The sequence below is a fragment of the Mixophyes fleayi genome, chromosome 2 (assembly GCF_038048845.1).
Source record: "Mixophyes fleayi isolate aMixFle1 chromosome 2, aMixFle1.hap1, whole genome shotgun sequence".
Lineage (NCBI taxonomy): Eukaryota > Metazoa > Chordata > Amphibia > Anura > Limnodynastidae > Mixophyes > Mixophyes fleayi.
The window spans coordinates 160,909,786-160,927,097 of NC_134403.1; the positions used below are offsets into that span (position 1 = coordinate 160,909,786).

The window sequence follows — 17,312 nt, forward strand, 5'->3', positions numbered from 1 at the left end:
CAGCTGGCAGTCACGATGTTGAACACAGGCGAGTTGCAAGCAGGAGACTGTAGTGCACAGAGGCAGCGGATAGTAGTCAGCTGGCAGTCACGATGTTGCAAGGAGGAGACTGTAGTGCACGGAGGCAGCGGATAGGAATCAGCAAACAGACTTGATGAGAAGCAGGTGAGTGAGGTAAAAGCTGGAGTGCACGGAGGCAGCGGATAGCGATGAGCAAACAGTCACATTGATATAAAATAACGTTGAAGTGGTATAGAAGACTGTAGTGCACGGAGGCAGCGGATAGGAATCAGCAAACAGTCAAGATGATACAGTTGATGGTAGAAGTGGTATGGAACCACAGTAGTAGAAGTGGTTTGGAAACCACAGGAATCAGCAGCGCTGAATACACGAGTAATACAGGAACACCTTCAGAGACTCATAAGGAATGAGACTCCAAGATCAGGCAACGTGGTGGTGACCACAGGTGCTTAATATAGGGAGGTTGCCTGATCTGCCAATTAAGTTAAAGGGGTATACACTGAAGTATAGAAAAGGGCTGCGCATGCGCAGACCCTCAGGATGGTGGACGGCCACGGTTCCTAAATGTCCGGGAAGAGGCACTCACGGTCCGGTGAGTGACACTAACCCTGCTCTGCTTATGACTGTGTATATATGTATATCATCTCCAGATGTTACTTTTATATGGAGTAATGCACCGTGACACATTCTGTTTGGATGTAATGCTTACACGTGCGCTTATCTTTTCAATAATGAACGATTGAATTAAACATTTTAGCTTTTTTAATATAGGTAGTGGAGAACTGAGAAAGGACTAGATGTGATATATTTGGTATATTCCCATTGGTTATGAAAATAGCTAGTCCTGTTACTAACTGCCTATCAAACCTTGCTATGTAAATGACCAACTTCTAAAGTGATATATTTACAGATTGTTTAACTATTTTGAATGTATCAGACTATATAAATCACCAATATTTTCAATCTCCAATGTCCAATACCCCCTCGTGCATCCATTTGGATGGATAAGTATTTCTATTGCGCACCCCAACAAGCAACAAAACATGTAAAAAAAAAAGCATGATACAAAATCAGAGGATTACTGTGTTAGATCTTTGTCTCTTATGGCTATATAAAATCATAGACACAGGAATATAATGATGTAATGCCCACCCTTATGAGACGTTCTAGACAGCATATTTATTATTTGATGTTGTGGGAAAACTTTATAACAGCTACCATTATAGCCTGATATTGCTCAGGTTCCCTTCTATTCCTAAAGGCAGTGACACATGGAAGAGAGGAGCACTTGTTCTGGCCTCAGTGTTCAACACTGTGTCCCTAGAGAAGAAAATTTATTTTCCAGCTAAACCAATCTGTAAATGGTTATAGGAAAACATTACCCATCCTGCTGGTCATCCAAGCTACTAGTGATCACACACACTTAGTTCTCACTTTGAAAGGAAAATAATACCTTACTATTATCATTTGGCACCCTCTAAAAAAAAAAGTATCTGAAAGAAAAAAAGAACTTTTACCTTATGTAATCTTAAACTAGCCATATATAGGGATCCACTATATCCAACTCTCTAGACTCTCTCTAATATCTAGACTTTCTCTTCTCTCTAACCTGCCCTCACTTGATATACTGGAACCGTGTCCAGGAACATCGCTACACAGATTTAACAGTACCAGTGTTACATAAAACATAGAAAAAGCAAGATTGACTGTAATTAGCTTTAAAAATATTTTAATAAAGAAATTATCAAATTAAGTTAGGATTCCATTACTTTTTTGTAGTACTCCAGTATGACAACTTAATTATATACAGCTAATTAAGAATCTGAATGTTAAATTCATTGATGAGTTCCCCATATAAGAAATATTTCAGTAATTTACCTCTAGGACCAACTTATGATGGTCTTCAGAGCGACTGAAATTCTCTCCTATTTCAAATACTGGCATTGTGCCCTCTTCACACAAATCCATCCAGTGCTGATATTCTGCTTGGTCTGGAAGTCTGTCCCAAAATATCTTGAAAACTTCCCAAACGGTTTCTTGGCAGACTGTACAAATAGATAATAACAAAGTAAAGTTTGTCATGATTGAATACCAAATAAATGTTAGTAAATGGAGCCCTCCAAAGAATAAAATTATCTTAGTTTTGTCTTTGTTGATATTTTATGGTTAATTATAAAGGTTAGTACATATCAGAATGTTCTTTGTCATCCATGTGCCTGTGTCTTGTATTACATGTTATTGTTTTTCAACTCATAACATTGGAACAAGACATAATATATTCACACTGTCATGTACAATTAGAATAAAATCAACAATAAAAATAAAACTATATCATTTACATATAAATATTAATACAAAATCTTCCCCATTTTACTTACTAAAGTGCTTTTTGTTAATTCATTTTTAAACACTGGATAAACTTATACAAAACATGTCTACATTCAATGCCACTGTATAGGTCATTGGTACGGCCTCATCTAGAATACTGTGTTCAGTTCTGGAGACCCATATCTCAAGTACACTGGTGCAAAAACAAGGCGTTTTGCACAGCCAAACTAGTTACAAATGAGGTTACTGTGTTCAAAGAAAATTGATTGATAAAGTCAAAGAATTATAATACGCTTTTTTTTATAATTTTGTCACAAATAGTGTTAATGGATAATAATTATTGTACCCTATTGCAGAGTGATCACTGGCATGCAAATATAGTAAAAGATGGACAGAGTAGTATGCTTTGATCTGTTATGTGCTTGATGAAGGAGCTGTTTTCTGACACCTGTTGTTGTTTATTATACAAATGTTTACATTGTCTTTAGAGAGTGCTTCTTACTGTACTTTCACACTTTTGTCACAGTTTTTCTACTTTTTATCCGTTTTCCTGTTATTCTCTACACTACTAGTCTGCTTTCAGTTTACTATTTTAACATATGTATCTTCCGTAATACTTACATTAACAGCTAAAGCTCTGCTTATTGAATCAGCATAGCACCGCAGATTACTTGGAAGTGGTCTGAAAACATTCACAATTAAATAACCCAGCTTTAAAAAATAGTATTTAAAGCAAGACTATCATCTAGTAGATAATATTAACCTTCTCTTTACCCTAGCGGGTCACCGATATTTTGCCTAATTCTTCTAACAGCACTGAATCCTGGGAGGGGTAGTGAACAGGAAGACCATTCACAAGCCGCTGTCAACAGAGTGCAGCTTGTCATTGGTTCATCTGCTTACACAAACATGAATGCTCACAGTCAAATAATTAAAACCCATGAAACAGTATAAAACTAGATGGATGGACCTCAGTCAATACCAGTGGGCTGTGAATCCCACTATTTGGTAAACAAAAAAAAAAAAAATTTAAATATAGAAGAAAAATTTTAAACTAAATAATTTTTTCAAAAGAAATTGTTATGTGAAAGCATGCTTTATTTAAATAACAAAGCATTTTTCATTGATTTTGTACTATCACCATCCTAAGATCCTGCTATTGACCATATCTAGTGCATCTTTGAATCTCATAAATGCCTATTCAGTAAACCTTAATCTAAATGGAGAAAAACATATACAGAGAAATGCATTAAGCAAAACACTTTTATGCCACATTATTCCTGCCTTTTCAGATCATAACTAGAGATGGAGCCAGTGGCGGAACTACCATTGATGCAGCAGGTGTGGTGCACCGGGGCCCATGGAGATAATGGGGCCCACTGCATGGGGAACTAGCAAGCTATGAGCCCCGGTTCCCTCCTCCCGCTTCCCTGCATTGGGGCTCACTAGTTCTGCCTCTGGATCGGGGGAAGAATCACGTATGCCATATTTCAGAGAAAGCAGCCAATCAACAAGTCTTATAAAAAGAGCTTACTTCTACTTTGACAATTATTTTCCTGCACTATATTAGGAAAAAATGTCCCTCTGTGTCTTGTGGTGTGAATTATGTCTATTTTATATTTCTGTGCGTTTAGTACATTTGGTACATAGCTGTCTGAACAGCACAACTAGCACGGGCGCCGCAGAGATTGTAGGATGACTGACAGGAAGTAACCAGAGAGTATCACTGTTTTGCTGGTAAATATGGAAAAATACAAATGTCGATTAAAAATTCTGAATTGAGCCAAATCGTGGTAAAGAAAATGCATCGGGATGAAACACAAATATGTCACAGAAGATTCTAATTAGTTTCTCCTATAAGAGGATCTGTCACCAGGTCGTCAGATGTAATTTATTGCAATACTACAGATAGTGTCTCTATGTAATTAGCAAAATCGATGGGGATCCTTTTTGACTCCTGTTCCACAAGCATGACAAAGAGTTCTGTATATTACAGTGGCCTCCACAGCCACCAGATCGCAAATAATAGAACATACTGGACTGTGGATGTACCACATAAAACATACAACAAATCTAGAGATGCATTCCTAGAACTAGCCTAAAGCTTAATGTTCAGCTTACTATCAAACATGCAGTCACATGCCCAAAAATACATAGATATATCCAGCATATATCACTATGTCCAAACTACAGCTCAAAATCCTGATAAGAGCCAACTGCCTATCAAAAGGCACCATGCCCAGAATTATTCAAATAACCAGGAATTGGGCTGCCAGGTGTACCATTCAGTCACAGCAAGAAATGTGCTTTGTCATTGGTTAATAGCGCTGATTAATTCTCGTTCAAGTACTTCAGAGCTTAATGAAGGAGAATTAAACAATCATCTTAAAAAAGTTGGTGCTCTCTCTCAACAAATTTAAGCCTCATTATCTGACAGCAAATGGATGAGAAAACTTGAAAGCAATTCCCCAAGCCTTCCTTATACCCTATGCTTGCAGCATGTTTAATACAGTTGTAACCACTGCATTATATATTTATTTCCTGAAGGCATTCATCATCAAAATATGACATTTAAATGTATTTCCGTCCTCTTCTTCTACCTGCACTTGGGGATATTTTTAACTCGCTCTTATTTCCCAAGAATGTAGACTTCCTATGTATCTGGATTGGTGAGCATAGGTATATAGTGATATTTATTGCACTTGGTATCAGAAATAAAGTAGGGGACAGTATTTATACAAATACAAAACTTCTGATCACATTGTTTATTCCCAAACACCAAGGTTATAGATGTTATATAACCAATGTCCTGCTGTTTAACACTCCTAATAATCAGTTTTAAATCCTGCTTCTTCCATTTATGTCCAAGTCAGCTCTTTATCCAGCTTAGTTTAGGGATATTCTATGGTCTTAAAAAATACCAGGAGCTTAGGTTTGCTCACTCCATAGACAAGCTGTAATCTGAATTTCAATAGTGGGTTAATTTTACCAATAATAATGAATCAATAATACATACAGTATGTTTTTACATTTATTGAAGTTCAGACCTATGCTGTTCATTCTAAACATGAAGACAATAATATGTGGTAGTGTCCTTTTCCTTTATATGCAAGGTAACACCTCCTGTCTTCATTGATCTTCAAGAAAACTAAGGGGTATATTTCCTAAGCATTTGTTTGCAACAAAGAGCCGATTCTCTGCGTTTTGCTGGCATTGTTTAAAAAGGCAATTTTATTAAAGACGAAGCACATCTGGCTTTGTCTTTAATAAAATTGGCGTTTTAAAAAAATGATGGCAAAGCACGAGAATCGGCTGTTCATTGGAAATGCTGATTAGTAAATATACCCCTAATAGTCCAAGGCTGCTCTCCCTAGCAAATTGCTAATTGGATCTAGCATAAAGGGCTATTAAAACCAAAATATAAATTGGTCCAATATATGGGCTATGTTTAGCATTAACAAATACATGTGTAAAAATAGCTGCACCTTGGCAGAGCTGAAGATATTTAATATTGTTTATGATCTTGTTAGTGAGCTAAGTAAAGCCCATTGTCTTATGTAACTAACTATACTGATTCTAAGGTTCTGAATGGTCCACTGCAGTTTCCATTAAGAGCATCATAAGCAGGAAGTAAAGAAGTAGTTTAGTGACTTGTATAAGAGTACATCTGTCCCATCAGGAGCACTCAGGAATCTGAGGCACTCAGGCAACCCGAGCACTCCTCCTTATCAATACATTTACTCTAATAGTAGTTGGCGTGTCAGATCCAGTCTACATTGAAACTTTAATCACTGACAATAAGGGAGACTCATTAGATTCTCCATTAACTTATTTGGGTACCTCTGGATAAAAGTAAATAAATTAATACAAATATACATTTACTTCTACGCTCTATAACTGGTTCAGCCTTTAAGTAAAATACACATATTTTGCTTCTCTATTCCATAATAACTTTTTTGTGCAGGCACGGAATAAAAATGTCTATGGGAAAAATTGTGGGAAATAAAAAAGACCTGTTCAAAATAAAAATCTGAACTAGTGAACTACTTTGAGATAATGATCATGTGAAAGGAAATAATGGATTATTTGAGGGCAAGGAATAAGTTTAGAAATAATAAAACAAGTTAGTGTGAAAATCCTCTGCTTTTATTTATTGTATTATATCTAGCCAAGACGTTTTATGGTCAGTGGTCAGCTATGATATTAATGCTGCTCCTAGTTGCTAGGAGCAAGCCTAGACCACCGATACTGGGGAACACTGAGTTGCGTTTGTCACTTTCTATAGTGTGATTGGCTGATTGATGGTCCCAGCTTTCAGTCAGCCAATCACGCCAATTAAAGTGCTTAAACACAATTCAAATTCAAATGGTCTTTGGTTTCAGTTGGTAACCAGGAAAAACATGAAGAGGACACACTGCCATTACTGAGCTAGATCATCACTTTTAACTAACAGCTACACAAAGGTGGTTGTATGCGCTTCAAGACTCCCTGTCCCCCAACAAGCCTCTGTTGATAATTAATAATACCCATGAAAGTCACAGTACACTGTATTCCAATATGTCATTATCACCATTAGTTGGCCTTGTGCACAGATGAATTTGACACAAGAGAATTGAATGGCCTAGATTGGTATCTATCAGTAGACCCCGCAATCTGAAACTGAGTAGGACCGAATGAAGATGTTCCTATTAAACTACAGAGTAGGCGCACTGGTGCGCCTCATATTGCAGAACCAAGATTTTATTTTGCAGAGCATGATTATGCAATGAGGTAAAATGATAAAGAGGGTGCATTTTAGTGGTTTCCTGGACAGCGGTGGTACTAAAACAGTAGGAGGTTGAACTTTGATGAAACCTTATCACTGGAACGGAATTATGAAGGATCTCAAGCAATCCACTTATAGATACTATATGAAAAGAGTTTTTGGCAACAAGCCAATCTCATGTCCTCTCTGATTAGAACCAACCATGACTGGAGAATGAGAAGATGATCTCCTGCCACGCATATTCCATACTCTGACCTAAATACAGTTGAACGTAATGATTGTTGATTACTGTAATTATAGTAAAGTCAAAAATAAGACGTTCTAGAAGAGTAAAAGTACTCTGTTTCGGGTCCACTGAATAACACAACTGCTCAGGTTACTGATAAAATCATCATGCCATACATCTAGTCCATCCCACATGCCAAGCCAATGGAGGTCATTTATGAAGCACCTCAGAAAAACTTGGTTTTGCACAGTGTACCTTGTTGGTTTGCATAGTTTACATCAAGGTTCATGGCTTCTCTCTGCCCTCAGAAGCAGCCTCAGCAAAGTAAAAGTGGCCTCAATGTTCAGAGAGTTGAAAAATCTTTTAGAGGTGCTGTGTTCAAAAGTGTAAACTTTACAGCAGTCCAACCTAGCCCATTACCACACCTTTCAATAAACTTTTCTGCCTATCTCTTAAAACTGGTTTAGCCTTATTTATCAATTAAATGAAGGGATCTCTGAACTGTCTTCATTACATGTGTTACCTTTGCGTGTGTGAAGATGTTTATTACATTGTTTAGAGTGTGCTTCACTGCCCAAGTCTGGGGGAGATTGGGTCTCGGCCTACACTTATAATGGGATCCATTCAGCAGACAAGTGTGTTTATAAGTGCACTCCGAGTAATGCACGTCATACTCAAAACTGCCACCTGTGTTACAACAGTCTCCATGTACAGTGCACTATATTATTTCCCTTTATAGCCTGCGGCTGGTGTTTACTAAATAAGAGCAATCCCCCTGTTATAGTGAAATCCTGACCAGGTTATCTAGTACTGTGCAAACTTTTGTTCCTCAATAAATGCAGCCCTCCTACTTCACAAAACTACACACCTGGTGGAAATCTATGTGTATTTGTGCAAATTGAAGCCCGTTCAAGGTCAAAAACTGCATTTTGCGCTGCAGAGCTGCCATTTTGTGCTTCACAAATGACCTCCACTGACATTAAAAACTTTAACCTTGTATACTCAGCACTTATTTCAACTGTTTTTAAAGGTGTTAGTGTCAGATTTGAAATAATATGACACCGGCAGTTGCCTCATCAGAATTCTATTATGTATGTGCTGAACATGTAACAAAGATTGATATTTGCGTCTTATGTCCATTTGCGATTTTAAATAATGAAAACATTCAAAAATGTATTATTTTCTATTTTAATTTTTAATGTTATTATAAAGTAGTTCTACTGTAACAATAAATAACCTGTCCTTTTGGTAGCACAGTATCATACAGTAGACTTTTAGATAATCACTTCATATCTTTATATATCATATTAACAAAAAAGGGAACCAAAGCAAAACATTTCTGCCAACACACAATGTTATGCAGTATACTGTACTGAATATATAATATACACAGCCAAGTACAGCTAATTTAAAAAAATACATATGGCAGCCTCTAATGAGAAAAAATCGGAAATTGTAAGTCAGTATAAAATACTTATGTATAACATTTCCATGCATGAATATGGAGTTTTAAAATATATACTTTAATTTTTATCAGTTTAGACCCACTTTTCAAACAACCAGAATTAATGGAGTATACTGTACACCATACAAATAAATGTTAATATTAATATTAATAATATGCTTCCCTTTCATCATTGTTACATTATGACAACCATAAAACAAGACATAAATCGGGTTTATTTTTTTTGTTATATGATAACCTTTAAATAAATAAGTAGGTTCTGGTGTTTCATGGTTTAAACAGGGTCAGCAGTAACTAGGTGACTACGGTAGTGCTATGTATGTGTGTTACACAGGTAAAGCCAAATACCTAACAGATCACTGGCATTAATCTTCCTCAAGATCCCTGTTGTGCTGATTAATACTATCTGTCACTAATACGCTGGGGCTTTGGAAACTACAATGAGCTATTCTACTGTAGGGCTAATATGAATAATATATCTTGAACCATGAGCAGTCTATATTGTTTTAATACAGAACATTAGTTTAAAAAAATTGACTTACCTCTTAGTTTAAAAAACTTTAAATGATTTGCAAGAGTTTGTTCAAATGTTTCTTCTGGGCACACCTTTACTCCACTGGGAAATAAAATTGCCCTCTTTTTCCTCCTTAGGAAGCTCCTATAGAGTTGGCTATGTGATTCGGCTGGAGGTGGATTGGATTCTGGCAATGATCCACTCCCTTCTTCCATCCCATACTGTACGTCTTTAAGTCCTATGTATATGATGCTGTCAAGTGGCGTTCTGGAGTCTTCTGCCAAATAAAACAAAACAATATGCTATGAAACTTAACAAAATTATAGAAATATATTTACTTCAGTTGAATATTCATGCCAGAGAATACAATACAATATGTTAGAAATTGTAAAGAATCAGTGTCATATGGGATTAGCAATGGCAGGATGATGTGATTTCAGCTCACGGTAAACCATTCAATGTCTATGATATTTATCCAATGTGTTGTAAATGTATGCAAATTAGTGTTATATTGTGCATATGTCATTGAAGAGGTAAAGTATATGGATAATGACAACTTTAGATGAAATGGTGAATTTATTGAGGAAAAAAACTATAGTCCATGTATAATAATTACTGAAAGTGAGAATTATTTTGGGGGTAAAAATAACCCAAAATAGGCTCAGTGTAAATTTAATTTACTAATATCCAGCAATGCCAAGTCAACATTATCTCATTTCATACTTTATCTATAACACATAAAGCAAAGTGGAATAATCACTTAAAATAAACACTTCTAAATTATGCTGCTTTAATTTCAGTCCTTTCCATCACTGAGAAATATCTGGGAAATTGTTTATTGTTTGAGTAGCTGCATCTGAGTCAGGAATTTCTGAATTCAAAGCCTTGCCCAGCCCTTTATAGTCTGTAGGACAAAGGGTCAAAAGTTCAGTGTTTCCAACTATATATAAAGTGTGCCAAGTTTTAATTAATAGAACAATGTGCCCTATATTATGCCCAATTTAAATGGGTAATTATTGTATGTACTCTATTTTGTACAGAGATTCTATTTAATAGATTCAGTATCAACTAAGAAAGAAAAGACTTTGTGTCTTCTAAAGCACACAATCTATTTTTACAATATATATATATATATATATATATATATATATATATATATATATATATATATATGTATATATATATATATATATATATATATATCTATCATCCTCCAGTCCTACAGTGTATACAGTGTACAAGGTGCCCTTAAGGAAATTACATTGTGGAGACCAAGCAGAAACTGCAATCTAGAATGAATCTACACAGACACACAATAAAAAAGACTCTGGACACCCCGTGGGTAAACACTTCTCTGGACCAGGACACAGTTTCTTCTTCTCTGGACCAGGACACTTAAAGTTCTTTTTAAAAATGACAGGGAGAGAAAATTATGGGAATTCAAGCTGATAAGAACATTCCATTCATTGACTGAAGGATTCAATCTAACACCTGGATTTATGACCCACTCACTACATGGACACACTTCACACCCCACAGCAGAGTGCAGATCTCTAAACTTGTAGAACTTTTACTCTTCCATTCATAACGAAAACCTCCTTTTTATCACTTTAGCTTATCTTGATGATGTATTCTCCCCCCTCTGTACAAATTTCTTGATGTAACAGCTCTTAAATATTGTGCCTTTTTCTCATTCATTTGTGAAACTTGCCTGATGAAGGGGCCTCTGTGCTCTGAAAGCTAGCAAATATAATATTTTTTTTTGGTTAACCAATAAAGGTATCACTCCTATAATACTTGAACGTATTTAACATAACATACATGTTTGTGTGTGTAATATATATATATATATATATATATATATATATATATATATATATATATATATATCAGTGATGTGGTATGTCCTGCAATACAGACATCACTTTTACATTGAATATTTCTTTAGTAAACACATTGTACAGTTACTAATTATACATGTGCACCATTGTCATTAAGCTTTGTACGTGTTAGTTGATATTGAACCCTTTAAAAAACCAGCTGTATGTAAAATATAGCACATACTATTTAAATCAATTATATAACATAAAGGGATTAAAATGGATTTTGTGCTTTAGTAGTGTCTTGCCTGTCATGACAGTAATGTGGTAACTTCATATTCAGATTGTGATCTATTTTTATTAATTTATTTTATATATATATATAGTTTGTTTTGAACAAATGAAGAAAGATAAATAATACACAAGAATGAAATTGAAATCAAACTCTGTGTAGCAAGATTATATGTCTGATTATATTGTGGCTACTTCATGAAAGCAGCCTGGTTTCCAGGTCATTTAATTCAAGTCATCAAATATACAAGAAAAGCAATATTGTTAAAAAGTTCTGAAACGTTACTTAGCTCACATAAGTAGTAAGCTAATTCAAAATACGACTTTTAGTTGCATTGTACCAATTAAGTTGAAATATAAATTCACTATTATATCTCTGTACCCAGCTCTTTATAATATAGAAAAGTCATTACATTGCAATAAGTATTGTGGTTTTGTGAGCTGTTGCAGGGATAAGTATTATATTTTTTGTTTAATGCTCTCCTTTAAAATTAAATAGTTTAACATATTTCAACTACACTTCAGATTCAATATAACATTTATTAATTAAGAAAAACATTGGACTTTAACTGTTCATTTTTGACAAGGAATGATCTGAACATGATAAGCAACAACAACAACTGTGTGATAATGACAATGACTGTACATTAAACATGGACATATACTAAGATTTAAAACAATGCACAGTAGATTGGGTTACCTGTAGGAGTCTGTGGCTGTCCATCAAGTACTGTCATGGAGAAAAATCCCAAAATAATTATCCAGGATAAAGGAATCATTCTTCTCAGCTGCACTAAGGAAACAAATGTGCATTTTTAACCACACAGAGCTTGAATCTAGGTATGTAAACACATTTGGAGAATGTGCAGAATAAATATTTCTACTTACAAAAACTTCCAACTTAGTTTAGACAGCCAGCCGAATGCTGAATGACAGTTCCTCCACTTAACAGATGGGAAACAATTTTTTTTTGTTTTAATCTGCACTGTTAAGCTCTTTAGCAGAGCTTGTCAAGTTGTGAGGAGAGAGACAACCCATTGATAGGCTGAGCATTTCACACCTAACTAAACACATCACTTATTGGGCCCTAAGCTCTGTCAATTTTCACTGCCTAGATGAAAACAAAAGAAGATTTAATTTTTTTGTTATTGTTTTCCATATTTCATAAATGAGTGATACACATAATATACCATGTGTTTATCAGTATAGCTAATAGAGAATTATTATTATTATTATTATTATTATTATTATTAGTATCATCATTTATTTATATGGCCCCACAAAATTCACATTAGGGAAGTAGAGCATATTACAAATACACAGAAGACCAGCAGGCAAAATACAGGTCAATAAAAAAGTATAAATGTAAGAATAACAAGAAGTGAAGCATAAAGTGTACATAGGACATTGTAGGTAAGCTATATAAAAAACAAGTACCATACACACCATGTAAGAGGAATGATACAGGTAGATGAGGTTGTAACTGGCAAGAAGTCAGAAGGAGAACGGACACTGCTTGAGAGATCTTACAATCTAATGGATGAGTGACTGATTATATATATTATCGATAGTATTTTATTATAAGTACAAATATATTTATATTCCTGAGACCGCTAGAAATATACTATATGGACAAAAGTATTCGGACACACCTGTTAATTATTGAATTGAGGTGTTTCAATCAGACCCGTTGCCAGAGGTATATAAAATCCAGCACCTAGCCATGCAGTCTCCATTTGCAAACATTTGTGATACAAAATGGGTCGTTCTGAAGAGCTCAGCGACTTCAAGCAAGGTACTGTGATAGGATGGCACCTTGGCAATTAGACGGTTCGTGAAATTTCATGGGGAGTGGAAGAGAGCTCTGCGGAAGAAGATATATTACCTAGGAAGAAAAAAGCAGATAGTAGAACACAAAGGGTAGGGTAGAAAAACGAGAGAGCTTGAAGTAGAAAAGAGAAATCTAGCAGAAGAAAAAATATTTCGATGGCTCACTGTAGAATAGAAGACTCAGATGATTTGAAATAAATAGGAGTAAATGTGCTATTATCTATTTGTTTATTTATTTTTGGTAAGGTGTAAGCTGAGCAATACGGGGTTATATTTTCAACCTGGGCTTCCCATCCCCTAATTTCACCTTTGGCCTTATACAGTGACGGATTGGCTCACCGGGGTCCCAGGGAAATACCCGGTGGGCCCCACTGTCTGACAACCATGCAACTTTCCCAAAAGGGGCAGTGCTAATACCTGCAGTCATATCCCAGGTGGAGGTGCAGCCTGTGCTGGTCTGTGATATGAAAGAGTTTCCTGCAGGAACTCCTCAGCAGTCTCTGCTATGCATTAATTGGCCGAGTGACATCACAGGGTCACTCAGCCAATCAGAGCATAGACATGCACCTTACCCGAGCAACACAGGATACTGAATGCAGCACAGCATGAACAGGTAAGTGTGGTGGAGTGTGAGTGTCTGTTTGTGAGAGAGTGTAAGTAAGTGTCTACAAGAAATATGTGTGTGGGTGTGTGTGTAAGATAAATATGTGTGTGTGTGTGTGTGTGTGTGTGTGTGCAAGAGTAATATGTGTGTAAAAGAAATATGTGTGTGTCTATGAGAAATACTGTATGTGTGTGTCTATGAGAAATATTTATTTGTCTATGAGAAATATATATGTATGTCTATGGGAAATGTATGTATGTAAAGGAAATGTGTGTGTGTGTGTGTGTGTGTGTGTGTGTGTGTGTGTGTGTGTGTGTGTGTGTGTGTGTGAAATATGTGTGTGTCTATGAGAAATACAGTATGTGTTGTCTATGGGAAATTTGTGTGTGTGTGTGTGTGTGTAAAGGAAATATGTGTGTGTATATGAGAAATATCAGTTGTGTGTGTGAGAGAAATATGTGTGTGTCTATGAGAAATACTGTATATGTGTGTCCAGGGTCAGACTGGCCCGCCAGTGGACTGGACTATCCACCGGTAGGCCCCAACCCTGAATCGCTCCCCTCTTCGTTGGTGGGGGAGCTAGAAACTTTAATAGTAAAAAAAAACAACTTACGTGACCGCAGCGCCGGCTCCGTTCGCACTGAATGCCGGGCGTGACGTCATCACGCCTGACGTTCAGTGAGGAGCGCTGGCAAGACAGAGGAGAAGAAAAGGAAGAAGCAGATAGAAAAGGTAAGTGATAGGGGAGCATGGAACAGAAATAGGAGTATGGAACAGAGAAGGGGGAACATGGAACAGAGAAGGGGGAACATGGAACAGAGAAGGGGGAACATGGAACAGAGAAGGGGGAACATGGAACAGAGAAGGGGGAGCATGGAACAGAAATAGGAGTATGGAACAGAAATAGAAGTATGGAACAGAGAAGGGGGAATATGGAACAGAGAAGGGGGAGCATGGAACAGAGAAGGGGGAGCATGGAACAGAAATAGGAGCATGGAACAGAGAAGGGGGAGCATGGAACGGAAATAGGAGTATGGAACAGAGAAGGGGGAGCATGGAACAGAGAAGGGGAGCATGGAACAGAGAAGGGGGAGCATGGAACAGAGAAGGGGGAGCATGGAACAGAGAAGGGGGAGCATGGAACAGAAATAGGAGTATGGAACAGAGAAGGGGGAGCATGGAACAGAGAAGGGGGAGCATGGAACAGAAATAGGAGCATGGAACAGAGAAGGGGGAGCATGGAACAGAGAAGGGGGAGCATGGAACAGAGAAGGGGGAGCATGGAATAGAGAAGGGGAGCATGGAACAGAAATAGGAGCATGGAACAGAAATAGGAGCATGGAACAGAGAAGGGGGAGCATGGAACAGAAATAGGAGCATGGAACAGAAATAGGAGCATGGAACAGAGAAGGGGGAGCATGGAACAGAAATAGGAGCATGGAACAGAGAAGGGGGAGCATGGAATAGAGAAGGGGGAGCATGGAACAGAGAAGGGGGAGCATGGAACAGAGAAGGGGAGCATGGAACAGAGAAGGGGAAGCATGGAACAGAGAAGGGGGAACATGGAACAGAGAAGGGGGAGCATGGAACAGAAATAGGAGCATGGAACAGAGAAGGGGGAGCATGGAACAGAGAAGGGGGAGCATGGAACAGAGAAGGGGGAGCATGGAATAGAGAAGGGGGAGCATGGAACAGAGAAGGGGGAGCATGGAACAGAGAAGGGGGAGCATGGAACAGAAATAGGAGCATGAAACAGAAATAGGAGCATGGAACAGAGAAGGGGGAGCATGGAACAGAAATAGGAGCATGGAACAGAGAAGGGGGAGCATGGAACAGAGAAGGGGGAGCATGGAACAGAGAAGGGGGAGCATGGAACAGAGAAGGGGAGCATGGAACAGAGAAGGGGAGCATGGAACAGAGAAGGAGGAGCATGGAACAGAGAAGGGGGAGCATGGAACAGAGAAGGGGGAACATGGAACAGAGAAGGGGGAGCATGGAACAGAAATAGGAGTATGAACAGAGAAGGGGGAACATGGAACAGAGAAGGGGGAGCATGGAACAGAGAAGGGGGAGCATGGAACAGAAATAGGAGCATGGAACAGAGAAGGGGGAGCATGGAACAGAAATAGAAGCATGGAACAGAGAAGGGGGAGCATGGAACAGAGAAGGGGGAGCATGGAACAGAGAAGGAGGAGCATGGAACAGAGAAGGAGGAGCATGGAACAGAGAAGGGGGAGCATGGAACAGAAATAGGAGCATGGAACAGAGAAGGGGGAGCATGGAACAGAGAAGGGGGAGCATGGAACAGAGAAGGGGGAACATGGAACAGAGAAGGGGGAACATGGAACAGAGAAGGGGGAGCATGGAACAGAAATAGGAGTATGGAACAGAGAAGGGGGAACATGGAACAGAGAAGGGGGAGCATGGAATAGAGAAGAGGGAGCATGGAACAGAAATAGGAGCGTGGAACAGAGAAGGGGGAGCATGGAACAGAAATAGGAGCATGGAACAGAGAAGGGGGAGCATGGAACAGAAATAGGAGCATGGAACAGAGAAGGGGGAGCATGGAACAGAGAAGGGCGAGCATGGAACAGAAATAGGAGTATGGAACAGAGAAGGGGGAACATGGAACAGAGAAGGGGGAGCATGGAATAGAGAAGAGGTAGCATGGAACAGAAATAGGAGCATGGAACAGAGAAGGGGGAGCATGGAACAGAAATAGGAGCATGGAACAGAGAAGGGGGAGCATGGAACAGAAATAGGAGCATAGAACAGAGAAGGGGGAGCATGAAACAGAAATAGGAGCATGGAACAGAGAAGGGGGAGCATGGAACAGAGAAGGGGGAGCATGGAACAGAGAAGGGGGAGCATGGAACAGAGAAGGGGGAGCATGGAACAGAAATAGGAGCATGGAACAGAGAAGGGGGAGCATGGAACAGAAATAGGAGCATGGAACAGAGAAGGGGGAGCATGGAACAGAGAAGGGGGAGCATGGAACAGAAATAGGAGCATGGAACAGAGAAGGGGGAGCATGGAACAGAAATAGGAGCATAGAACAGAGAAGGGGGAGCATGAAACAGAAATAGGAGCATGGAACAGAGAAGGGGGAGCATGGAACAGAGAAGGGGGAGCATGGCAGAGTGAAGGGGGAGCATGGTAGAGTGAAGGGGGAGCACAGACAGTATGGCAGTGTGTGAAGGGGAGCCAGGAGAAGGGGGGAGCAAAAGCAGCATGGAGGGTGCAGTGTGATTATAAGGAGGCACATCATGGTGATGAAGGGGCGCAGTAATGTGTGTGTGATGGCACAACGGGCTTGTGGCAATGTAATGTGTGTGTGGTAGGTGGTGGCTAAATAATGGGTGCTATTTTCTTTGTAGGGTGAAGATGGGGCAATTTAATTTTATAGTGGGGACTATTAATTTAAGATGGGGTGGTTTGGGCTCTAATA

The 17,312-nt window shown here is 38.3% G+C and overlaps 1 protein-coding gene across 1 annotated transcript in view; it reads right to left on the bottom strand.

The window, feature by feature from the left end:
• The window catches only part of IMPG2 (interphotoreceptor matrix proteoglycan 2), a 70,953-nt gene extending 58,546 nt beyond the window's left edge, over nucleotides 1-12,407 (bottom strand). Inside the window, exons 1-4 of the mRNA XM_075194879.1 lie at nucleotides 12,319-12,407; nucleotides 12,131-12,218; nucleotides 9,348-9,596; nucleotides 1,900-2,066 (exon numbers count right to left, since the gene is read on the bottom strand). Of these exons, the coding sequence (XP_075050980.1) occupies nucleotides 1,900-2,066; nucleotides 9,348-9,596; nucleotides 12,131-12,209 (495 nt within the window). The 5' untranslated portion in view covers nucleotides 12,210-12,218; nucleotides 12,319-12,407. The remainder of the gene's footprint in view (nucleotides 1-1,899; nucleotides 2,067-9,347; nucleotides 9,597-12,130; nucleotides 12,219-12,318) is intronic.
• Between the last annotated feature and the right edge of the window lie 4,905 nt (nucleotides 12,408-17,312).